This window comes from Vipera ursinii (assembly GCF_947247035.1).
Source record: "Vipera ursinii genome assembly, chromosome: 9".
Taxonomy (NCBI): Eukaryota; Metazoa; Chordata; class Lepidosauria; order Squamata; family Viperidae; genus Vipera; species Vipera ursinii.
The window spans coordinates 14221321-14246381 of record NC_139523.1 but is presented as its reverse complement, the minus strand read 5'-3'; the positions used below and the strand labels follow the sequence as shown (position 1 = coordinate 14246381).

At 43.4% G+C, this 25061-nt stretch overlaps 2 protein-coding genes across 7 annotated transcripts; both read left to right on the top strand.

Moving 5' to 3' along the window:
• The first annotated feature begins 1880 nt into the window (after positions 1-1880).
• Positions 1881-14284, top strand: TRNAU1AP (tRNA selenocysteine 1 associated protein 1). 2 transcript variants are annotated; one of them, XM_083369642.1, is made up of 9 exons: positions 1881-2098; positions 4415-4512; positions 5561-5660; positions 6338-6390; positions 9090-9221; positions 10360-10479; positions 11348-11510; positions 11662-11695; positions 12705-14284. In XM_083369642.1, the coding sequence occupies exons 1-9, from the start codon at positions 2072-2074 to the stop codon at positions 12836-12838; spliced, it is 861 nt and encodes a 286-aa protein (XP_083225768.1). In that variant the 5' UTR covers positions 1881-2071; the 3' UTR covers positions 12839-14284. The 2 variants fall into 2 exon arrangements, with proteins under 2 accessions (XP_083225768.1, XP_083225767.1); XM_083369641.1 differs by having other exon boundaries at positions 12687-14284.
• A 359-nt stretch (positions 14285-14643) lies between these two features.
• LOC310644691 (general transcription factor II-I repeat domain-containing protein 2-like) lies at positions 14644-24604 on the top strand. Of its 5 annotated transcripts, none has more exons than XM_083369959.1 (6): positions 14644-15218; positions 17202-17280; positions 19391-19479; positions 20754-20838; positions 21987-23918; positions 24433-24604. In XM_083369959.1, the coding sequence occupies exon 5, from the start codon at positions 22102-22104 to the stop codon at positions 23881-23883; it is 1782 nt and encodes a 593-aa protein (XP_083226085.1). In that variant the 5' UTR covers positions 14644-15218; positions 17202-17280; positions 19391-19479; positions 20754-20838; positions 21987-22101; the 3' UTR covers positions 23884-23918; positions 24433-24604. The 5 variants fall into 5 exon arrangements, 4 of the variants coding, with proteins under 4 accessions (XP_083226085.1, XP_083226087.1, XP_083226086.1 ...); XM_083369961.1 differs by lacking the exon at positions 14644-15218 and adding an exon at positions 15227-15320; XM_083369960.1 differs by lacking the exon at positions 14644-15218 and adding an exon at positions 16726-16879.
• The last annotated feature ends 457 nt before the right edge of the window (positions 24605-25061 follow it).

Below are 25061 nucleotides of genomic sequence, written 5' to 3'. Positions count from 1 at the left end.
AACTGGTTAAGGCATTAGACTAGAAACCTGGAGATGTGAGTTCTAGTCCCACATGAGGCCGGTTCATTGATTCTCTTTCAAAAGAAGTTCAAGAAAGATGTAAATATAGTCCAGACAGATGTAAATATAATCCAGATGGAGGACTCTCATCTTTTCCCTGACCTTTCCACTGATTTTCTCTGTTGTTTGGCTGAGGAATTCTGGGAGTTGAAGTCCCCCAGTCATAAAAGGGCCAAGTTTGAAGACCCCTAGTCAAGGCGTATCTGGCCAATAAACCCAATTTCTTCCTAAATATATTAGAGATGGGTTGCAATGTATTTTGCAGAGATACCAGTAAAAAATACATTCTGAAGACTAGAAGACATCCAAGGTCCCTTCCAGCCCTTGGATTCTGAAAGGAATATAGATTATTATTCAGAAATTTCTAATGAGTCTAAAGATCGATAGAAGAAGCCACCTGAAAGTCATAAACTCTGACAAGTAAATTTCATACAAATAAGAAAAGCAGAAGTTGTAGCTAACCTAAACCACAAGCAGAGGAAATACAGAGGAAATACAGCCAAGCATTGTTAACAGAAAATTACGGTAGTTGATGATAGATAGGATGTGTACAAAAGGGGCTTCTTGGAACATGGGAGGGACAGTGGTTTTAGGCAGCCCGGAGTAGTTTTCGGATGATTAGGGAAGGGGCGTTGAGTGCGATAGGGGAGGGGGGAATCTGCGTCCGGAGCAGGATATAAAAATGTGTCAAACAGCTCCTGGAGGTGTGACTGAACTCCTGTGTGTGTGTTTCAGTTCACCAAGCCTTTGCAAACGCTTCTTTTTAAATAAAACTTTGTTGCTGGAATTCCAAGTGAGTTTGTTTGTTTTGGGATATTGAGCCAGGTTCCAAACAATTCTACTGGCAAATTGTAAAGGATGGTTTCAAAGTGATGCAAACACAGTCGTACAAACAGCTAAGATATAATACTGTGGATTAGATTGGATTGAGTGATTGGAATGGATTCACTGAACAGTTTAATCTACAAATTTACTCTCTTGAGTGGTCTATAATACTGTGAAAGGTAGAAGGAAAGAGCAGAAAAGAACCAATAAAGGAGAATATTTGTAGCTCAGATTTGAAATGATGAGGTCCTCGGTGCTCTCTGAACTTGGTTGTTTTCTTGCAGACGGGGGGGGGGGTGTCTTCAAACCTGGCCCTTTTATGACTGGTGGACTTCAACTCCCAGAATTCCTGAACCAGGCACGCTGGCTGAGGAATTCTGGGAGTTGAAGTCCCCCACTCATAAAAGGGCCAAATTTGAAGACCCCCGTTGCAGACCTTTCATTACCCAAACTAGGTAACATTATCAGTGCTAGTTTGGGTGATAAAACAACCTACCTCAGACAGCTTCCTCCTCCTCCTCCTCCTCCTCCTCCTCCTCCTCCTCCTCCTCCTCCTCCTCCTCCTCCTTCTTCTTCTTCTTCTCTTAGCTGACAGTACTTACCCTCGGATCCCACCATGTAGAAAGGCGCTAGGTCAGGGGTCGGCAACCTTGGCTCTTTTATGACTCGCGGACTTCAACTCCCAGAATTCCCGAGCCAGCATAGCATAGCATAGCTGGCTCGGGAATTGTGGGAGTTGAAGTCCACGAGTCATAAAAGAGCCGAGGTTGCCTACCCCTTCGCTAGGTCAACCAAGCTTCGGGGCAAGAGGGAAATCCCTTAACCCCTTGAACCCGCCCGCCGAGCCCCTTTGCCACCGGCCCCACCGAGCCCTCAGGCCGGCCAAGGCGGCAAAAAAAAGAGCCGAGCCCAGCCGGTCCCCGAAGCACAGGCTGTGCAGAGACTCCTCCGCGACGCCAGGGGCCGCTGTGCGCAGCGCCGAGGGGGAGGGGCCCTGCCGCCGCTCCGGCCTTCTTCCGCCTCTCGCCCAGACGCGCGGGAGGGGGAGCGGGCTCGCGCCGGCGGAGAGAGCCAGGTGGGGCCGCGGAAGCGCGGTGAAGCGGCGGCGGCGGCGGCGGGGTCGAGCGGGGCAGGCTTCCCCGTCGCCCGCCCCTCGGCCCGGCCGCCCTGGAGCGGCGAGAGCAGCATGGCCGCCAGCCTGTGGATGGGAGACGTGAGTGGCGGCGGCGGCGGCGGGGCTGAGCCGCGGGTGGGTCGGGGGAGGCGGGCGGGCGCCCGGCTGACCCGACCGCCGCCGCCTCCCTGGAAGCTCCTGGCGGGAAGAGAGCTTGGGCTGAGTGCTCGCTGCCCTGGCCTCTCCGAGGGGGCGGGAGCCGAGGGGGCGGCCAGCGGGGCCCGCGCAGGCCGTCGAGGGGCTGGATGCGAGGAGACCCTCTCGGGGAGGGGTGGGGGGTTCCTCGCGGATCCAGGCGGAGATGGGGCTGGCTGCCCTCCGGAGTCGTGCAGTTGCCCGTCGCTGGGTGGTTGGATCTGGAGAAAGAATGAGAAGCGCCCCCTCCGCCCCCCCCCCGAGAGCCGGACGGCGCCCCTCTGCTGGGGTGGGGTGGTGGGGGTGGTCTTGGAGACCCCCAAATCCCGGCTCTGCTCCCAGAGCGGGAGAGCCGGTGGGACTTGGATGGCTCCCAGCGGCAGGGTTGCTTGCCCTGTCTTTGCTGGGGCTTTTGATTTGGGGGGGGGAGGATGTCGTAAGCCCAGAGGCTTCTGGAAAGGGGTGGCCGTAATGATGTGGGTGCTCCATCACTGGAGGCTTTTAAGAAGAGACTGGACAGCCACTTGTCTGGAATGGTATAGGGCAGGGGTCGGCAACCTTGGCTCTTTTATGACTCGCGGACTTCAACTCCCAGAATTCCCGAGCCAGCTATGCTGGCTCGGGAATTCTGGGAGTTGAAGTCCGCGAGTCATAAAAGAGCCAAGGTTGCCGACCCCTGGTATAGGGTCTCCTGCTTGAGCAGAGGGTTGGACTAGAAGACCTCCAAGGTCCCTCCCAACTCTGTTGTTCTGTTCTGTTCTGAGACATGTTTATCTATCTATATTTATTTATTTATTTATTTATTTTAATTCCATTTATATCCCGCCCTTCTCCAAAGACTCAGGGCGGCTTACAAGCTTAGCAGTAGCCTTCATTGTGTGTCTTCAAGTCAGCATTGACTCCTGGACTAGTCCCTGCAGCTTCCTTGGCAAGGTTTTTTCAGAAGTGGTTTGCCATTGCCGCCTTTTTTTTTTAAATCCCATTTATATCCCGCCTTTCTCCGAAGACTCAGGGCGGCTTACAAGCTTAGCAGTAGCCTTCATTCTATGTATATGCCTGCTTATTAGGGCTTTTGGGCCCCCCCAAGCGGCATTATTACAAAGTCAGCTTAATTGCCCCCAACAATCTGGGTCCTCATTTTACCTACCTGGGAAGGATGGAAGGCTGAGTCAACCTTGAGCCTGGTGGGACGCGAACCTGCACTAATTGCAGGCAGCTGGTGTTACTTGAGGCATTAGCCCACTGCTCCCCCAAGGCCTTGCAGGGGCTGAGAGAAAAAGACTGGCCCAAGGTCACTCACCCACCCTGTGCCCATGTCTTCTTTCTAGCCTGATACTTTAACTACTGTCTGGATCTCTACCATAATAAACTTAAACAGTAATAATAGACCATGGTGGTCCCAGTGCAATCAACATACTGGGTGCCGTACCAAAAACTCATGGACAACACTTAAAAAATCTGCACATTGGCCAAATTTCCATCTGTCAATTTCCATCAAATGCACAGAGTGCTATCCTGAAGTAATCCTGTTTGTAGTCTCCTCCACCTACGGCAACACTTCGTGCCTTTGAAATGAGGGAGGTGGCCCATGAATGCCAACATAAATGTGTTCAGTTTCAAGGTAGCACAGAGCTCTTTCATGTTCAGTTTCAAATAGGGATGCAAAAGGAGAAGGAAGTAAAGACATCAACAAAGGAAGAAGGTTTTTATTTCAGTAACACACGTTAAGTTTTAATTTCAGTAGCGGTTTTATAATACCGATGGGTTGTTTCATGGAACAGAGACAGGCTACGTGATTCCCTTACTTTTAGATATTTTTTAAAAGACAGTACACAAAGGTAGAGAATTTTATCTCTGTTGTGGATGGTTTAGCTATCATTGAAATGTTTTCATGCTTAACAAAGTAGAGGGCCATGCAGATGTCTTGGGTCTTCCATCATTCCACTATATTTGATTTGATTTGCTTGGAGCTATGTTTTGACAGCATGGAAATGTGAAAACTACTGCAGCTTCACGTTCTCTTTCTTCAAAGAGTTTATTAGCTTCATTTCAGGAAGCTTGTTCTAATAACAGGTGTATTCCTGGATAACTTTAGACAGCCTCCTGCAGGCAAGAAGATTCAAGCTGCATCTCTTAAATGGCACTTAATTATATCATTCTTATTGTTGCTGCATTATGTTACTCTTGTCTTATTTATTTATTTTTTCTCTCTCTCTCTAGCTGGAGCCCTATATGGATGAGAACTTCATTTCAAGAGCTTTTGCTACTATGGGACAACTAGTTTTGAGTGTGAAGATAATTCGGAATAGATTGACAGGGTATTGATTTGTTTTTTATTTATTGGCTATTAATGTGTATATTCAGAATAGATTGATGGGGTTATTTGCTTGTTTTTTATTTATTGGCTGTTGATGTGCATGTTCAGAATAGATTGTTGGGTTGTTTTTCATTTATTGGCTATTGATATACATATATTTTGGTGGCAAGGAGAGGTTATTTTAAACCCATCTATAGATTGTGTGACTTGGATACTGCTTTAATTCCTACCTTGCGCTAGACCACTGTTTAACCATGGTTTATTGAATAAGCCACTATATTGTAACTGCTATGTGAAGCATAAACTATGGTATATTATATAGTTCCTACTCCACATTAGGCTAAAATTAAACAAGCCATGTTATGACTTTGGGGCATCTATAAAGTGGTCCCCTGCTAATTAATCCCGATGCTTATCCAGAGTCAGCCCATTAGATCAGTCTTCTTCACTGATTGATTGTAGCTCCCTCTCGTCCTTTCTAAGAATGGGAGCACCCCCCAAAAAACTTTTCTGCCAAAATTGTTAAAGCAATCAAGAGACAGATGATGAATGATTCCTTTTCAAGTGCATGTAATTTCAGTCTGGTATCTATATGAATGCCGCCTTAATTTGTCTTGAGAACATCACTCTGTAAACAGGTTGCCACTACTGGAAAAGCTGTCATCCTGGTCGCCATCTCTATGGCCTCTCTTGCAGAACATAATTGACACGTTGTTTGAGATATGATTGCCAAGTCCTGATCTCTCACTTTGCAGTAAAACAGAACATAAAGAAGAATTATGCTGGATCAAAGGCCTATCTAGCCCAGCATTCTGTTCCCACAGTGGCCAAGGGGATACCTCTGGGAAACTCATAAGCAGGACATGAGAGCAATAGCGCCCTCCTGCTAGTGTTTTCCAGCAACTGGGATTTGAGAGGCGTACTGCCTTGACACCGGAGGTAATATATAGCTATTGTGGCTAGTAAACATTGGTAGCATTATTCTCCACAACATTTTTCACTGGCCCGCACAAACACAGGCAATGAATGACCTATTTTTCTCCTTCCAGGATTCCAGCAGGCTATTGCTTTGTAGAATTTGCTGATCTGGCCACAGCAGAGAAATGTTTACATAAAATCAACGGGAAGCCCCTTCCTGGTGCCACCCCTGTAAGTAAAGGAGCTCGTCTGAAAAGCCGAGCTAAATCCTAAGCACCCACATTTGTGTGGGAGCCCCACTTAAGTCATTAGAATTTCTAAATCGTCATCCCATCTTTCTCAGCCCAACTCACCTCCTGGGGTTGCGGGGAAAATAGGGAGAGGAAGGGGTATTAGTATGTTTCCCATCTTGAATTATTTGAGTAGTGTATAAAAATAATGAAGGCAAGATATATTTTATCCTGCCTTCTTTGCATATTGCTCAACTCAAAGTGGCTTTCATTCCTAAACAGGGTTAGAACTCCAGAGTCTCCTGATAATTAGCCCAAAATCACTTAGCCAGCATTCATGCCTAAAGTGGCACTAGAATTCACAGTCTCTTGATGATTGGCCCAAAGACACCTAGCCAATATTCATTCCAAAGGTGGGACTAGAGCTCGCAGTCTCCTGGTGATTGCCTCAAAGTCACCTTCCACCCATCTTGCTGCACAAGATGGTGTTATGTGTTTAGGTCCGTCAAAGTAATCAGAATAGTAAGGGAAGGTGCTTATCACAGTAACATGTTTCAGTGTGTACAAATATATCACGGTGTAGCAAAACTCAAGTTACTTTTTAAAACTCTGTAGTTGTTATTTCTATTGAACTGTCATGTTTAAATTGTGTTTTTGCATCTTTACTTTGTATTTCAGACAAAGCGCTTTAAATTAAACTATGCCACGTATGGGAAACAGCCTGATAACAGGTAAGCTAAACTCGTAAGAGAAGCATGTCCATGTTCTTATCTTTTATGGGGCTCCAGTGTGTTGTTCAGCTTATTTTTCCTAAGAAAATCATGAAGGGCAATCCTCACACAAACGTCCCAAGCAGTGGGGTTATGTGGTCCTGCTTGTTGTTGTTGTTGTTAGTTGTGAAATCATGCCTGACCCATCGCGACCCTATGGACAACGTTCCTCCAGGCCTTCCTGTCCTCTACCATCTTCTGGAATCCATTTAAGCTCACGCCTACTGCTTCAGTGACTCCATCTAGGCACCTCATTCTCTGTCGTCCCTTTCTTCTCTTGCCCTCAATCTTTCCCAGCATGAGGCTCTTCTCCAGTGAGTCCTTCCTTCTCATTAGGTGGCCAAAGGATTTGAGTTTCAGCTTCAGGATCTGGCCTTCTAAAGAGCAGTCAGGGTTGATCTCCTCTAGGACTGACCGGTTTGATCGCCTTGCAGTCCAAGAGACTCGCAGGAGTCTTCTCCAGCACCATAGCTCAAAGGCCTCAATTCTTTGGCACTCGGTCCTGCTAGTGGATGAAAATTCCCTGGCAGTTGTACAACATGTTTTTCCAGCTTATGTTGCTAACTCTGCTATTATCCAGTGCATATTATTAACTGATAGCAGCCTCAGCAATCACTTTCTTAGCTAAAGCAGCAAAGAGGATTGTGGCACCTTTCAAACTCTGCAAACTATTAAGTTTCAATGGCAGCAATAGCCTGGATTCCAAAAGAACTGAGCCCTTAGTTCATGCGTGTTTTAGTCCATTGAAAAGCAGTGCCATGCCAAAGCCATTTCATTCTTCTAGAAAAGCCATTTCATTCTTCTTTCCAAACTGGAGAAAATGTTGACTAAGGAATTCTGGGAGTTGAAGTCCACACATCTCAAAATTGCTAAGCTTGAGAAGTACTGGTCTAGATTATATTTGGGTGGCGTGGGGTGGTGGAAACATCAATAAACTTTGAGGCTGTTTCTATGAACTGTAAAAGCATTTGGAGCCCTGTTTATGGTTTCTTCTGGTATTAGTAAAGACTGCCATTCAATGAAATGCTTAGGACTGGGGGTGTCAAACTGCTGGCCCACAGGCCAGATGCATCACGCAGAAGCCGCGCTCACCCCGGTTTCGGTAAGGGGAAAAAAGTTGCGATACGTCATGACACGTCACATTTATTTTTATTTTTTAAATTTTATTTCCATTTATATCCCGCCCTTCTCCGAAGACTCAGGGCGGCTTACAAGCTTAGCAGTAGCCTTCATTCTATGCATATGCCTGCTTGTTAGGGCTTTCACACACACCCCAAGCGGCATTATTACAAAGTCAGCTTAATTGCCCCCAACAATCTGGGTCCTCATTTTACCTACCTGGGAAGGATGGAAGGCTGAGTCAACCTTGAGCCTGGTGGGATGCGAACCTGCACTAATTGCAGGCAGCTGGTGTTACTTGAGGCATTAGCCCACTGCTCCACCAAGGCTCACATGACGTGGTGAGTTTGACACCCCTGGTTTAGGAACATGAAAATAGCTTCCATATCTTGTTATTAAAACTATTATCATTTAATGTTCAGAAGTTAACTAAGATAGAGGAAGTGAAACTGTCTATAATAAAGCACAAGTACTTATGGCAGATCATGAAAAGTTGTTGGGAGTTCTGCTTATCACAGGAGAGCAGATGGTAGAAAGCTCCTTGATACCACATGGGGACAGTTCCAACTTACACTTACACTGAAAACTAAAGGGTATTCCAAGGGAAGGGTTTGCCTTAAGAAAATTCACAAAGAGAACTTTTCGGCATATTTTTCACCCAAGTGCCTAAATAAATTTAGCCCTTTTTCCTTATGTATGTTTCTGAATAGGTATTTGGAGATATCGAGAGACAGGAGAATGTAAAATGAAATTAAGCAGTTGCTTAAAGCAGTGTTTCTTGACGTTGGCAACCTTAAGGTGTATGGACTTCAACTCCCATAAATTCCCTAGGAAGCAAAAACACCGGAATTTAAAGTTCCAGGTTGAGAAATACTGGCTTAAAAGTTTTGGTTAGACTGAGCACAACTACAGGTTACAACTGTCATTGATTTTCTTGGAAAAAAAAGAAGGAAACAGCCTCCTGCTGCATTTTTAAAGAGAAAGTTTAAAATTATGGCGCACGAGTTAAAATAGGTTTTAATTCATTTTGTCTTCCTTCCCTGTAGTTCCCGTTTTTTTCTACAGAGGGCACCATATGCATTTATCTCCTACCTACCAGATTCTTTGGCCTGAGTTCTTAAATACTTCAAAATTCTCTTTTTAAAAAAGCTGGTAGGAACTGACCTCCAGCAAAGCAAAACACCAGCCTCCAGCAGCACTTTTTATTTCCAAGAATGTCTGTGAGCAGATTTTTCAAGGGGGGTGACTATAACAAACCTAGATGGTGATGGTGTTAAATATGATTGAATATTAAAGCTTTCTCAGTGTTCTGACTGGTTATATGCCTCACAGCTGCCTTTTTAGGGCTGGGACATGTTGAAGCTCTGCAATCATTCTGCAAAAATGCGACCACTGGATTTCAGGCCCATTGTACCCACCCACCCACCCCAAATTTGAACATTCCTGGCTGATCTCCTAAAAATAATTTACAGGTGCTAATTGAGTTTTGTTGACGGCTGGCTTTGGACAATTCCTATTCTTTCTCTATTTTCTTTCCACAGCCCAGAGTATTCCCTCTTTGTTGGGGATCTTTCCCCTGATGTTGATGACGGGATGATATATGAATTTTTTGTAAAAGTATACCCATCATGTCGGGGTGGAAAAGTGGTCGTGGATCAGACGGGCGTTTCCAAGTGAGCTGTTCTAACATGTGCTTTGCATTGTTTCCTCCTGTTTTGCAATGGATGAAGCAAAGCTGTCTTTGTATAAAAATGCTCCTTCTTTCTATATGATGGTTAAGACAAATCTGAAAAGATTTAGCTGGAATTCTATACTTATCTGTAATTAATATTAAGATGCTAATCCAGGGCATGGAGGTAAGAGATGTGTAAAAGTGTTGATGCCTCGGTAGTTTATCCGTCCAGTGTAAACTATTATCTCTTTAACTTTTTTATTTATTATGGTAGATGTCTCTTTGAACTGTGTGATGAGGGCTTATTCATTGCAGTGGCCCAACAGAGTTAAAATAACCTGCCAGCATCCATCCCAGCGCACAGATTATTTTATTCAGAACATTTGCAGCTATTCTTTCGTGTATCTGTACTTGGTGTAGGTCAGGAGTAGGCAACCTCAGCTCTTTTATGACTCATGGACGTCAGCTCCCAGAATTCCTGAGCTATGCTGGTGTAGGTAGTCTGCAACTTACAGCCATTTGTTTCATGACTGTTCAAAGTTACAAATGCACTGAAAAAAGTGACTTCTGGCCAGTTCTTACACTCATGACTGCATCTCCGCAGTCACATGATCAAATTTTGGTTGCTTGGCATGGCTGGCTCAGGAATTCTGGGAAGTCCATGAGTCATAAAAGAGCCAAGGTTGCCTACCCCTGTTCTAGACTAACAAAATTCTTGCATGCCCATTCCTCATAGAGGGAATCTTGTCAGCCTTTATAAAAGAAAGCTAAGCCTTTTAGGAGAGAATAGTCCTGACAATTTGCATTGAAAAGCTAAGACAAAAACCACATTTTCAGTGTCATTAAATTTTAATGTAATAAATATGATTTCCTAAATAGACATATAGTCATTTTTTCCTCTGCGATATATCAAGTGTAAGTTAAAACATGTTTTGAAGCCCCTGGCCTCCAGGGAGCGTATATTTCCCTTTATAGTAAAATGAGTGTTACAAGCAAGCCAACAGCACTTCAGATAGTTCTGCTAGATCTTCTTAGAAAGTGCAAGCTTACTGTGACCTGCATGATTGGGAATCTCCATAGACTCCATGCAAGCTTGCCTTCCCTTTTACCTTCCTGTTTCTTATTCTGTGTTTTTACAGAGGCTATGGTTTTGTGAAATTCTCAGATGAACTGGAACAAAAAAGAGCGCTAGTAGAGTGCCAGGGAGCTGTCGGCCTTGGTTCTAAGCCAATACGGTTGAGCGTTGCCATACCAAAAGCGTAAGTATAGATGGAAGGTGGGCTTAATTCGGCAGTTCCACTCGTTTGGGTCATACACTATGATTCTGCCCTTACGTTGGAAGCCATGATGACTTCCTAAAAGATCCAAAAAGTTTTAGAGGAGTACATTAATTTAAGGATGGATACCTTGGAGAGCCACCTTATAAACTTGACTGGAAGCCTTAGTAGAAATTCAGGCAACCTGTGGGCCTCCAGGTGTTTCAAACTCCCAAGCAATGCCAGCCAACCTGCTCTTACGCCGAAGATGCTGAGAGCTATATTTCAGCCCATGTGGAGTGTCACAGCTTCCCTATTCCTAAGATAACGAGATGCAGTGAATAAAGCTGCCACAAACACTATTCAGCAGAATACAGATATGATTTACTGGACAACCTGTGACCCATTGGGTCATTGTTTCAGTAATATTTCCTTACCTAAACAAATAAACAGAATGGCCACAGGTGGACAAAAAAAGCAGTGGGAGCAAGTTCTGACTTCCTATCAGCTTCCCTATTGACTTTGCTTGTGGGAAGCCGGTAAGGAGCACAACTTTACCAATACAACTGGTCTGAAGATCCTTGAAATTTCATTTCCTTTAGAGGCCTGAGTCCAAGATTTTGCATACAAACTTTTAAGTTAGCCCATTTGAGGCACCTTGATTCAAAAATCGTTGCCTTATGATGCACCGTTTCATCCAATTGAAGGTTACAAACAGACAGACTTTTTAGTAATATATAGATTTGATGGCCTTGGAATGACATGAGTGCAGTTTCAGGATTTTTGTCATAGATCAAATTTTGCTCAGAAATGTTATAGAATCCTTGTCAGTGACTCTCTCTTTATCTCCCACCCTTGTTTCTTTTCCAAGTAACCGGCTGAAGATGGTGGAGTACAATCACATGTACAACTATAACTATAACCAATACTACCAGCAATATCAGAACTATTATGCCCATTGGGGATATGATCAAAACACCGGGAGTTACAGCTACAGCTACCCACAATATGGCTACACGCAGAGTACCATGCAGGTGAGGGTAAAGATTTCTAGGCATTATTATTCCTTACAGCAAGACTATGCAGTCCTTATCTTGTGTACGTCTTCATAAAGCTTTGTGTTAAATGCTTCTAAGTAAACAATTTTTTTTATTCCTTTATAATTTTTAATTCTCACTATTGCAGACATATGAAGAAGTGGGTGAAGATGCATTAGAAGGTAAGGTTGCTTATTGTAATTTCTCGTTAGAAGTAGATATTAGTTTCTTTTTCTACTTTGGCAATTCGAACCAAATCACTTTGGGGCCAGCAGAAAGCTTTGAAAAGGTTGAAATATTGGATACTCTAGATGTATTATGAGTAAATATATTTGCTAATCTAAGCAAGTATTTGCATTTACAAATATAGAGCTGCTAGTGGGAATTAAACCCCAGTTGGTCAAAAGTGTGTTTTTGATTGTGCTGCATCATCCTTGTGTGGTGACAGGGTGGTTAGAATACAGTATTGCAGGTTAGCTCTGCCTGCTGCCAGTAGTTCGATCCTGACTCAGTCTTCCATCCTTTCTAGGTTAGTAAATTGAGGACTCAGATTGTTGGGGGCAATGTGCTGACTTTGCAAACCACTTAGAGCTATAAAGCAGGGGTTTCCAACCTTGGCAACTTTAAGATTTGTGTACTTCAGTTCCCAGAATTCATCAGCCAGCTGGGAGTTGAAGTCCACAAGTCTTGAAGTTGCCAAGGTTGAGGACCCCTGCTGTGAAGCGGTATATAAGTCTAAGTGATATTGCTATATGTATGTAACTCTCCTAAGACTTTGCTCCAAAAGTTTGAGGAACAAAAGTTACACTCAAATGGATTAAAAAGCTCTCCATCATTTCCTAAGCTACAGTGCTTGAGATGAATACATAGAAAATGGCCCAATTTTCACAACTGTATATTTCCCCAGTTGCTGTACACTCAGGCATTTTATTTACCCAAACAGACTCTTTGCACTAAGTTCAGTGAAATCTTTCGTCCTTTTTTGTTTCGTCCAATTTGGACAAAACATTAAACCAATGTCGGAGGTTCTGGTTTTGTAGACTGTTCAAAGAGGTTGCCTGTGCAGGTAAAATTGGCATTGGAGCTTATTAAATCAAGATGCAACAGCCCAAACCACAAAGAATTCTGTATTTCAGCACTCACACAAATGTCTTCCAAAATTCACTCATGTAGGCTTCCTTCCGTTGGCAGATCCGATGCCCCAGATGGATGTGAGTGAAGCTAACAAGCAGTTTATGGAACAGAGCGAAGAACTCTACGATGCCTTGATAGAATGCCATTGGCAACCTTTGGACAGTGCTTCTTCAGAGCTGCAAGCTGTATAGTTGCCGTGTTGCTGATGTGCTCCCTCCGAGCCGTGGGCCAGTGGGCCTTGGATTCCTGCCAAGCGCGTGGAAGTTGCAGCTGCAAACGGACTCGTCCCTCTCTCTCCTCCAGATTCTCAAGTCAAGGATGCCGAGGACGGCTTTGGGTTCTTCCTGGACTCGTGGAGCAGCAGATAGTAGCAGAGGGGGATTGTGGTCACTTATTTGAGATGAAATTAGAACTTGGGGACTTAGTTTTATTTCTTCTCCCTTCCCACCTGCCCCATATTGATCCTAAGACGAGACTTGTTTATCCTAGCCAAGAAGTTCTAATTTATGAATTAAATAAAAAAAAGATGGGAAATCTTAATTCCAACTATAATAATAATAAAAAAGTATCTTTTACACAGTAAGGTGCGTTCTCCATAGGGTAAATGGGATCAGGAGTCAGTTCATGGATCAGTTCCATGAGCACTTTCCTTTTATATGCTGAAAAAAAAACTGTAGAAATGATTTTGAAGCAAAACCGCAGTATGGAAAAAAAAATTTTGAGGGAGCAGATGGAATAACTTGGACAAATATTTAGCAGTTTCCGAAAGTGGTACAAACTGTTTATTTTGAAGCATGTAGAGGCTACTTCTGTTAAAACAACCAGATATTCTGTTTTAATATGAAGACTCTAAGGTGATCAGAGAAATTTTAGTTGTGTACTCCATAGCTGGAGAATATTTTTATAGGGAGCCACTGAAAGGATGCAACAGAATTTCCTACCTAGGACTTCAGAACTCTACTAGGAAAAAAAAAGGAAAAAAAATCCACAATTTCACTCGTGAGTTGCACTGATGTGCAATTCAAAGTCAGTCTTAATATGAAGATAATGAACTAAAATGCAGCAATTATTGACAGAAGTTCCTAGTGTCTGATTACAGGTGAATTAGATTGAGATGGGCAACTATACTGAATAAATAAATAATCTTGTGTTCAAAGAAGAATAAAAGATGCTTCCCTCACTTGAATACACAGACGCTGTCCTTTATATATTATCTTTGTTATAAGATGCAGCGAAGGCCGGGATTTTGACGCTTTGAGCAATGCTGGACCAGTTTCATAAATTGGCATTTTTAGTATCTCTAGGTATGACTACTGGCCATATCAGCCTGAAGTGTCTTGCTTGTTGCTATACAAGTTGTATTGTTAATAGGATGATCCCACGACTACACTGCGTTTATTGTAGTGAGATTAAAGGAAAATTGCTAAAAGCAAATGGGTGTTAATGTCTCCAGTGGATGTCCACCTAGTTCATTTCTGCAGGGAAAGGAAAAGGTGAACATTTACAGCAGGGTTTATTTCCAATTCAGAAATTTAGAGAAATTTATGCAAGTCACTAAGTCTTACCGGGTAAGAATAACCTGTAAAAATTGTGTACCTGTGAAATGGAATATTCAAGTAAACATATATTGAATTGTATGATTTTTTTTTTACATCAGGTAATATTGTATCTGAAAATCAGAATACATGTCCTTTCACGGGATTGTGGATAGGCTGTAGATCTCAAACATTTGATCCACAAGCAGAACATTTGAGATTTGATTCTTGTCTAGATACAAAGACAATGATGGGTAGATGGAACATGAAAAAAAATTTTTAAAAAAAAGTCTACATATTCTTTGCACTTTGGTTACAAATTCTGGTTTTCAGGGACACAAAATGGCAGCTTTAGGCAACATGAAGTTTAATATTTCCTTTAGTTAGAGCAGGGGTAGGCAACCTTGGCTTTTTCATGACTGGGAGTTGAAGTCCACGAGTCATGAAAGAGCCAAGGTTGCCTACCCCTGAGTTAGAGGTAATCCAAATACCCACAAATATGTCTATAGTATATTAAGGAGGCATACATATTTTGAATAGGTCCCTGGCGTGTATAAGGTACCAGGAATCCATTGAATTGGCAGTGCAGGAATTTTGTACCTGATTTTCAGCAAGGGATGGTTGAAATGTGTTGCTAAAAAAGTCTAATTTTTCTGTTGGCAAAAAAAGAGGCAACAAACTCGATTTTCCAAGCCATTTGGTCAAATATTTTACAGCTCTTTTGTTTGTGCCTTCCCAGATGGAGCAAACTGGGTTGCTCTCTTTAATTTCAGTGTTAATAATCCACTGTTCGAAATAAGCCTATCCATTTTTCCCCCTTGTTCATTCTTTTGATATAATAAAATCGTTTCATAAGAACTTGAAAGTGTGTGCGCCCTGCTGGCCTGGCATGGATTTGGAGAAACTACATTTCCCAAGAGCCTTTTCGGGACTTTTTTTTTTAAAGGAGCCAATCGAATTAGACGTTTCCAGGCGCTATAAAAGGCGACGTCGGCGATTCCCGCGTTCTTTCCGTACTCGGGAGATCTAGAGGCAGGTTAGTAGGCTTCCCTTTTTCGTACCGGGGCGAAGCGTCTCCATCCATCGCCATCCTCTTATTTAATTCGAAGCGATGCCTGTTTAGCCGCTTAATTTCAAAGTAAGAGAATGCTGTATCCCCGGGAAGAAGGGAAATGCGGGCTTGGTTCCGGAGTCTGGGCGCTTTCTTGCCATTTGTCTCTCACGCGAGATTTATTTATTTATTTATTTATAGTTACATTTATATACCGCCCTATTCCCTGAGGACTCAGGGCGGTTTACAGGGAATTAAAAATCCCTAATTGGGTGGGGAATGGTGCTTCCCTCTCGTGTCCACGTTGCTTCGGCGGTGGGAGATCTAAAAGGAGGTCGTCCAGATACAACCCCCCCCCCTTTTTTTTCATCTCAGAATCTGCGGGAGCCCATTTAGATTGGCAGAATCCTGCCTTCCATAGAAAAGGTCTTCAAACGGGGATTCTTCTATCAGGCCCACAGAGACCTCCAGCCAGCTTGCTTTTCTAACGTGGTTAGGGATGTAGTTCAACTGGTGCCATTAAAAGATCTTTTTTTCAGATTCCAGGGAATGTACACCAGGTTGCTTCCTTCCTTTATTTTATTTATTTATTTTATTTTAATTGCATTTATATCCCGCCCTTCTCCGAAGACTCAGGACGGCTTACAAGCTTAGCAGTAGCCTTCATTCTATGTCTATGCCTGCTTATTAGGGCTTTCACACACACCCCAAGCGGCATTATTACAAAGTCAGCTTAATTGCCCCCAACAATCTGGGTCCTCATTTTACCTACCTGGGAAGGATGGAAGGCTGAGTCAACCTTGAGCCTGGTGGGACTCGAACCTGCACTAATTGCAGGCAGCTGGTGTTACTTTAAGGAGGCATTAGCCCACTGCTCCACCAAGGCAGTGGGCATTGCTATCTCCATTAACGGAGTCCATGCTGGCTGGGGAATTCTGGGAGCTGAAGTCCACACATCTTAAAAATTGCCAAGGTTAACAAATATACTCTTCTAGGAGCTAATAATAGCTCAGCTGGGCCTTGAGATCAAATCTGGCTTTCCACACTGAATGTGTTGGATTGCAATTCCCACCTCCAGTTGCTGTGTCCTGGTGCTTTTCAGCTTGCAGAATGGACTATTTCATTTTTCGAGTTCGATCTAATTCTAAACCATGTGTTTCAAACTTGGCAACTTGAAGATGCATGGATTTCAACTTCCAGAATTCCCCAGCCAACGCGCTGATTTAAATAATGCATAAAGCAAATTGTCAAAAAAGCAGTAAACGGGATGCCTAACCAGCAATGTTTAGGAAGGGCCAAATCCTAATGGATCAGGCTGTTAAAAGTGGTGAGGAAGTTTCTATTTTCAGACTTGCAAAATTCTGTTAATGTAGCCTTTACAATGAGGTAATTTAGCTCATGTTGCGTTTCCTGTCTGTCTTACCTGCAAAGGCTGAGCATTTTTTTTAACATGGCCCTATCGAAGCTGCATCTGTCTTACCTGTAGCTGATGCAGTCAAAAAGGAGCCTAAAATAATATTTTTTCTTTGACGGTCGCTGTTTGGTTTATTCTCCCATAACTCTTCAGCAACATTTTGGGGAAAATACATGTTTTTCCATATTCACTGGTGGCATTTTGTAGTTTGAAGGCAAAGCAGCATAAGACTGTGTGAGTTCTGGATTTATAGAAGCTAACTTTATAGGTGATGTATATACTGCAATCGAGGAAAGAACTGCAGATAAAATACTTTGTAATTTCTTGTTATATCAAGAACAAAATTAAAAATAAAAGATGGTAATAGTTTTGGACATAATCCTTTTTTTAAAAAAAAACCTGGTGTAGTAATGAATTATATTTCTCCAATTGGCAAATTTTTACATTTTTTTTCTTGGAAATATTTAAAAAGCAATCATTAAGATAAATCTCTGCCTAATTTCCGAGTCCTGTAGTGGCTTGGCTTCTCCTAATTCTCTTTTTCTTCCCATCAGCTCAGCAGGAAAGGAGATGAGGTGGACTGCTGTTTTGGAGCTGGACATGGCTGTTCTTAAAAGCCTATCCCGACTTGACGTAAGAACACTTTCAAATTATCCTCAGCAGAGGGTTATAGCCAATGTAAGTCTAGACCAGGGGTAGGCAACCTTGGCTCTTTTATGACTCGTGGACTTCAACTCCCAGAATTCCTGAGCCAGCCATGCTGAGGGGAAAGGGAGAGGTTTCCAAGCTGGGCTGGGCTGGCTCAGGAATTCTGGGAGTTGAAGTCTGCGAGTCATAAATGAGCCAAGGTTGCCTACCCCCGGTCTAGACCAGTGTTTCTAGCCTTGCCATTTGAAGATGTGTGGACTTCAATCCCCAGAATTCCCCCACCCTCAGCCAATATGAATTCTGGGACTTGAAGTCCACCTGTCTTAAAATGGCCCAGACTGACAAATACTGGTCTATACGCTTCCTCTTAGTTAATTTGAGAGATCTCAAATTGAGGTGGGGAGGCAGTGATCACTTTTTTAATCTGATAGACAAAGCTTAATAAAAGTCATTCTGTGCTTTATTTGTTAGGTTTATATCTTGCATTCTATTCTAATCTGTTCAACTCATCTTTATTTTGTGCAATTCCAGATATTTCCCCCACAACATCAGCCTTGTGAGGCGGGTTGGACTGATAAAAGAACAACTGGCCCAAAGCCATCTACTTGCCTCTCCTGCCTAAAGGATGACTGGAATTCACGGTCTCCTGTTTCTTGGCCCAGCACCTTAGCCTGCTCTGCTTGGCGCTCTAGCTTCACCCCAGTGAAATAACTGCTTTTCAGTAATCATAAGAGGGAAGTGATTAGCATAAATTCATCATTTTAGAAAGTCACTATTCAAAAGTTTTGAGGATCCCCAAGTTCCTTGGTTCAAGTCAAGAAAATGAGTTGGCATGTTAAACCAAGAGTTGTGGTTTAGCCAGTAGCCACAAGGTCTCCAACAACATGCAAGAATAAGACGAGAAGGACTTTGACTTCCCAGCCATTGGTAGCTGAGGGTGTCACTCGACCTTTCTACACTCTGAAGCATTAACCTGCCCACAGGGTTGAACACCTCTTTATTCTTTTGCATGCTCCTCTAGAGCAAGGTTAATGGGGGTCTCCCGATACTCCCATGTAACACCTCTGCTCCGCGAGCTGCATTGGCTTCCGGTTGCCCTCCGGGTGAGATTCAAGGTGCTGGTGATGACCTATAAAGCCCTAAATGGCTTGGGTCCGGGATATCTGAGGGAACACCTGCTGCCGGCATCAAGCTCCCTTCGTCCAGTGCGCTCACACAGGGAGGGTCTTCTCAGGGTGCCGCCGGTAAAAGATTGCCGGCGGATAACACCCAGGGGGAGGGCCTTCTCTGTGGGTGCGCCTGCCCTCTGGAACCAGCTGCCCACGGAGCTTAGGACTGCTCCCGACCTTCGTTCATTCCGCCGGGACCTGAAGACCTGGCTCTTTGAGCTTTCTTGCCTGGACTGAGAATATTAATTGGGATTTTAATTGTATTTTAATTGGGGTTTTTATTCAAGGTCAATATAATCTTTTTAATTGTTTTTAAGTTTTGTAATTTGTTGTATTGTTTTAAAAACTTGTGAACTGCCCTGAGTCCCATGGGAGAAGGGCGGTATATAAATCTAATAAATAAATAAAAGGTTAAAGTTGTGTGGACTTAGAATCAAAAGGGCTGGAAGGGACCTTGGAGGTCTTCTAGTCCAACCCCTGCCCAAGGCAGGAGGACTTAAAGCTGTTGAGGTTCAGAAACACTGCTGCAGACTTTTGAGGAATTCATTTGCTTGCTCTCTCTCGCTCTCTCTCTAGTTATAAACTAGAGATGGTTCCCATGAGACATAATCTCTTCAACTTCTTTCTATTCTCTTTTTGTTTCCATGATTCTTAAGGGCTTATTTAATCTGAGGTTTTTGGTTTTTAAGATCTTGCAAACCATGTTGTTCAGTGTTCGTAAGCCAACCTGAATAGCTTTCATTCAGAGACTTTTTTCCCCCCAAGTAGTATTTTCATTTAATAGTAACTGTCTAGAAATGGGGGCTCTAATGCTCATTTACGTTTAGGATTTTTAAAATCCTAATGAAATGCAGTCATCCCTGCTTTTGCTCAGACAGTCTCAAATGGTTTTTAATACAGATGTTGGGTGTTTTTATATGTTTCAGTTACAGACTGGAAGTGCTCGGTGATGGGGAAAGATGCCGTCATCCTCATTTCCCTTGTAGCCGTCGAGGCTAGCAGCTCGGCCTGCAAGGTACTCTTGTTTATGCTTTTCATGGAGATGGGGGGTGTTTCTATGTGATACAGAGAGACGGTGGGATGAAAAGAAAGTGGCATTCCAGACCCTCCCTATCCCTTTCCCATCAGATCCAATTACTGATCTTGTGGTCAAAAAGGAGGCAAAATAAAACAAGCTGGTCCTAACATCTTTGCTGGGGTGAATCCAGCATTGAACTGGGCTGCCTTGAAACAGACGGTCAGCTGCCTGCAATTAGTGCAGGTTCGAGTCCCACCAGGCTCAAGGTTGACTCAGCCTTCCATCCTTCCGAGGTAGGTAAAATGAGGACCCAGATTGTTGGGGGCAATTAAGCTGACTTTGTAATAATGCCGCTTGGGGTGTGTGTGTGAAAGCCCTAATAAGCAGAGGTATACAAAGAATGAAGGCTACTGCTAAGCTTGTAAGCCGCCCTGAGTCTTCGGAGAAGGGCGGGATATAAATGGAATTAAAATAAAAAAAATAAAAATAAAATACGTGTCACAATTCATCTTCAAGCATAAATGTGTGCTTGGTATGAGTGGGCCTCCTTAGATTCAGCAGTCCCCACTCTTTGAAAGAGTATCAGGTTGGGGAGAACTAAAGTAAAGCAATGCTGGCTTGTTGGTGTACTCTGGGAAATAATTAGAATTTGCTTTGAGCAGCGATGCTCCTATTTCTATTGCAGCATTTCCGTTCTTAGGTTTTAAGTGGTCAAGGGATCTTTAAATAGAAGTGTTTACTGAATATAGGTAGCCCTCAACTTAAAACAGTTCACTTAGTGACTGTTCAAAGTTACGACGGCATTGAAAAAAGTGACATGATCATTTTTCACACAGCCGTCGCAGCATCGCCATGGTCACGTGTTTTACATTCGGAGGCTTGACAACTGACTCCCATTTATGATATTTTGCCGTGTCCCAGGGTCACGTGATCCCCTTTTGCAACCTTCTGACAAGCAAAGCCAATGGGGAAACCAGATTGACTTAACAACTGTGTCACTAATTTAAGATCGGCAGTGACTCGCTTAACAGATTGGGCAAGGAAAGGCATAAAATGGGGCAAAACTCACAACAAATTTCTCACTTGGCAAAGATTTTGGACACAACTGTGGTTGTAAGTTGAGGACTATCTATATAGTAACTTTAGACTACCTTCCTCCATGTCTCATTTTAACATCCTACTATTAGCGTGCACTGCATTTAATTTACCATTTTGTGGAAATTAGTTGTGAAACTGTATATTGACGATCAGCGCCCACATTCTTTCTACAGGAGAACAGGACAATGTGGTGACCACCTGTTTTTCTTCTGGAGAAGGCCATCTAGTGGAGTGGACGGCTCAGCAAACGACAGCAATGTAAATATCAGTGCTTCCTGCTGATCGTAGATCTGTATTGCATAGTGTAATACCCGGTAGCCAGTTTTTAAGTAACTGAACGTGTAGCACAGGCATGTCCAAAGTCCGGCCTGAGGGGCGGTTTAATACGGCCCTCTAACAGCCCTCCCTGCTCTGTGTAAATGCGGCCCTCCCACAGCCCTCCCTTCTGATTGAGGGCGGCAAGCAGAAGACTGTCTGCCACAGGAGGGAGGGCGGTGACAGGGCCGCATCGGGAGCCCGATCCTGACGTCACCGCCCTGTCGCTCACAGGGCTTTTTTTCTCATAGAACGCTCAAAAAGGTTCCGGCACCTTTTTTTTTACACACACACACGCTTTTGCACAAGCTATGCTACTGCCTCCAAACTCGTGCGTCCTCCTTTCCTCGCTCATCTTCCAAAACTCCAAACTAGGACACGTGAGTTTGGAGTTGGAGAAGGCGAGCAAGAAAAGTAGGACACGTGAGTTTGGGAAGGCGGGCATCCGATGGTGACTGCCGGTTCGGCACTGTCAGCAAGAGTTTGCATGGGAGCAGGCCGGTGAGTAGCCACTGGTCGCTCACAAGGCGCGCCCTCAATCAGAAGGGAGGGCCGTGGGAGGGCCGCATTTACATCTTCTGCTTGAGGGCCGCGCGTTGGGAGCGACAGAAGACTGTCTGCCACAGGAGGGAGGGCGGTGAGAGGGCTGCATTGGAAGCCCGATCCTGACATCACCCCCCTTCTTCTGTGGCAGACAGTCTTCTGCTAAGCTTGTAAGCCGCCCTGAGTCTTCGGAGAAGGGCAGGATATAAATGGAGTTTAAATTAAATTAAATTAAATTAATTCTGCTTGAGGGCAGTGCACATGCCTGACTGCAGCTCGTTGGGAGAGAGAGTGGGTGGTGACGTCCGGGCCAGGCTTTGATCAGTGTGAAGTTTCTCTGCTTTGCTTCATCTCCAGCTGCCTCCTCCACGGGACTTGCAGTATATATGAGGTGTGAGACAGCCATTTTATGGGCTGGGATGTGGGGAGCTGGACAGGGGTAGGTAGGGCCCTGGCCTAGCAGAATTTGTGAAGTGGTGGAAGTGTGTGAGCTGTTACCAGAGAGTCTGACCTTGTCAAAGCAAATAACACAATTTCCATCTGTCAAGGTCAAACAGAAGCAGAATCATGCTTGCTGAATATGAACAAGGAGCAGCTCTCCAAAATGTGATTCCTGCCATATTACTCTCATAAACATATTTCCCCTTCTGGCCAATTTATAAAATGGCGACTATAAATAAGAAAAGGAAAGTTGACAGTGAGGGCCGCCGTTTCCAGGAAAGGTGGAAAGTGGAATTTTTTTTCACTGAAATACGGAATCACTGTGTTTGTCTGATATGTCAAGAGACTGTGGCCGTTTATGAAGAATTTAATATCAAAAGACACTACCAGACAAAACATAGCACATATGACAAACTAACAGGGCGCGACCGCAGTGAAAAGTTGAAGCAACTTGAAGCAGTTTTAATGTCACAACAGCGATTTCTCACAAGAGCCCGTGAGTCAAATGAAAATGCCACAAAGGCAAGCTATGACGTGGCAATGTTAATTGCTAAAAATTGCAAGTCTTTTGCCGAGGGTGATTTTATTAAAGAGTGCGTTATGAAAATGGTTGAAAATATCTGTCCCGAGAAGAAGCAAGAGTTTGCCAACATTTGCCTGGCTCGTAACACTATAGCACAGAGAATTGAAGATATTTCATCAGATATTAAGAGACAGTTGACGTCCAAAGGACAGGATTTTGACTTCTTTTCAATAGCCTGTGATGAAAGCACAGACCTATCTGACACAGCTCAGTTGCTGATTTTTTTGAGAGGGGTAGACGATGAAATAAATGTGACTGAAGAGCTACTTGACCTCCAGAGCCTTACGGACCAAACTAGAGGAAAAGATTTATTTGTTGCTGTTAGTTCCGCAATAGATGACATGAAACTGCCCTGGAACAAAGTTACTGGGATTATTACTGATGGGGCACCTGCTATGGCTGGTGAAAGAAGTGGCTTATCAACCTTAATCTGTAACAAGGTGATTGAAGAAGGAGGCGAAGCTATTAAACTCCATTGTATCATTCATCAACAAGTTCTCTGTGCTAAATATCTCAAATATGATCATGTTATGAAACCGGTTGTAAAGACTATTAATTTTATTCGCACTACAGCTCTGTACCACGGCCAGTTTAAACAGTTTCTACTGGACATCCAGGCTGAATATGAAGATGTTTTATATGTAAGATGGCTCAGTCGAGGGTCTGCGCTGCAGTGTTTCTACTCTCTCAGAAAGGAAATCAAAGAATTCTTGGAAACAAAGGGACAACCGATGCGAGAACTATCTGATCCTATTTGGCTGGCTGATTTGGGGTTTCTAGTTGACATAACAAAGCATCTGAATGTACTAAACACGAGTCTTCAGGGAAAAGATGCAGCGGTGAACCAGCTTTATTCACACCTCAAGGCCTTTGGAACAAAGCTGCAACTTTTCCAAAGGCATTTGTCACAAACACAGCCCAATACCATACATTTCCCAGCATTGCAGGAAATAATGAACAGTTTTTCACAGGACAATATCAGCGTGCAAATGAGCAGGTATGCAGCAGACATCGCATCTCTGGCTGGAGAGTTTAAACGGCGCTTTCAAGATTTTGCAGCTATTGAAAAGGAGATCAGCCTTTTCTCCTCTCCATTCTCTGTTGACCCCGATGATGCTCCAGATCAGCTGCAGCTTGAGCTCATTGAGCTGCATTGTGACAGCGAGTTACGCAGTCGTCACCAACAGCTCTCTCTTGTGAACTTTTACCGCCAACTGGATAAGGGCAGGTTTCAGGAGATTCGGACATTTGCTAAGAAAATGCTGAGCTTGTTTGGCTCAACATATTTGTGTGAGAAGACATTCTCTGCTATGAACTTTAACAAGAACCGTGCGAGGACAAGACTAAGTGACTCTCATCTGCGTGACATTTTGCGCATCAAAACCACTGCCTTTGTACCAGACCGAGCCTATTTGCTGTAGTACAGATCTCAGTTTCACCCTTCACATTAGTGCAGGTAAGTTTTTTAAAAAAAATTATTTAAAATACATTGTGAAAACTCAGCTGTCAGTTAATCTTAATGTTATAAAATGAAAAGTATGCCATTTGCAATTAACTTGGCATAAATTCATTTGCATTTAATTGCAATTGTTCAAAGAATGTTCGGAAAAATGTTCGGCTCTCCAGCATGTTCACTTCATCCAATCTGGCCCTCTGAAAAAAGGTTGGACACCCCTGGTGCAGCATATGAGATCTGCGCCACCTCTGCCTTGTCTATGATGACACATTTTCTAATGGTGACAGCTGGATGAATCCTGCGGATATGGGGCTGAGATGAGGCAGGGGTGTTGGTGGCATTGTTTGTTTCCAGAAATCAAAAGTTTTTCATCTCTTCTTTGCTCTCTAACCTAGTATTCGGAAGTGCAGAGAGGGGATACTAGGCACATACACAGTGGGATAGTGTAGAAGTGATTCAGGAGGGCAATGAAAAAAACTACTTGGTAATTTTTTTAAAAAAAAAATTTTTTTAGGTCTTCAAAGATTTCCTTGGAATTTGCTACAGGCCTGTTGAAAAAGCCCAGGGCTTGCTGAAGATGGGAAAAAACTCCAGCAAAAATTTCTGAAACTTCTTGGAAAAAATTTCTGATAATAGCTATGTCTTTTTTGTAGTTGTATGGAACTAAAAGGATTGTGTCTTTTTTCCCCCCTGTGTTGTGCATTCTTCTTGTTCTCTCTCCTTGCCCACTCCTTGACATAAATGCATCCTGGCAATCTTAATCACCGGTGAATGATAAACTAACATAGATGAATCCTGGCAGCCAAACTGGCAACCAGCTTTGGCTTGTACTGAAGATTGCAAGTTTTAATTAATGTATTTCAACTATTCATTGAAATAGGTTCAGAAGGCAATCTGAAGCCTGGGTGGGCTTGCTTTTGAACATTTCTTGTGTGCCTCAGTTTGAATTAAAGCATCGTTCTTTTTCAAAAAGAAAAAAAGACATGATTACAGATGTTTTATCACTTGTAAGCCACCCAGAGCCCACCTTATAGGGCAGGTGAGCAGCATAATAAATGTTAGAGAAGGTTGTAAATCAGAGCAAACAATACAGGCTGGATGGCTTAAATGGCTGGTCTCACACAGATGATAAGACAGCTTATG

Excerpts from the sequence above, each read along its gene's own strand:
- TRNAU1AP (XM_083369641.1), top strand. The coding sequence starts at position 2,072 with ATGGCCGCCAGCCTGTGGATGGGAGAC. Across the intron at positions 2,099-4,414 it reads CCAGCCTGTGGATGGGAGAC|CTGGAGCCCTATATGGATGA; the intron begins GTGAGTGGCGGC and ends CTCTCTCTCTAG. Across the intron at positions 10,480-11,347 it reads AGCGTTGCCATACCAAAAGC|TAACCGGCTGAAGATGGTGG; the intron begins GTAAGTATAGAT and ends TTCTTTTCCAAG.
- LOC310644691 (XM_083369959.1), top strand. The coding sequence starts at position 22,102 with ATGGCGACTATAAATAAGAAAAGGAAAGTTGACAGTGAGGGCCGCCGT.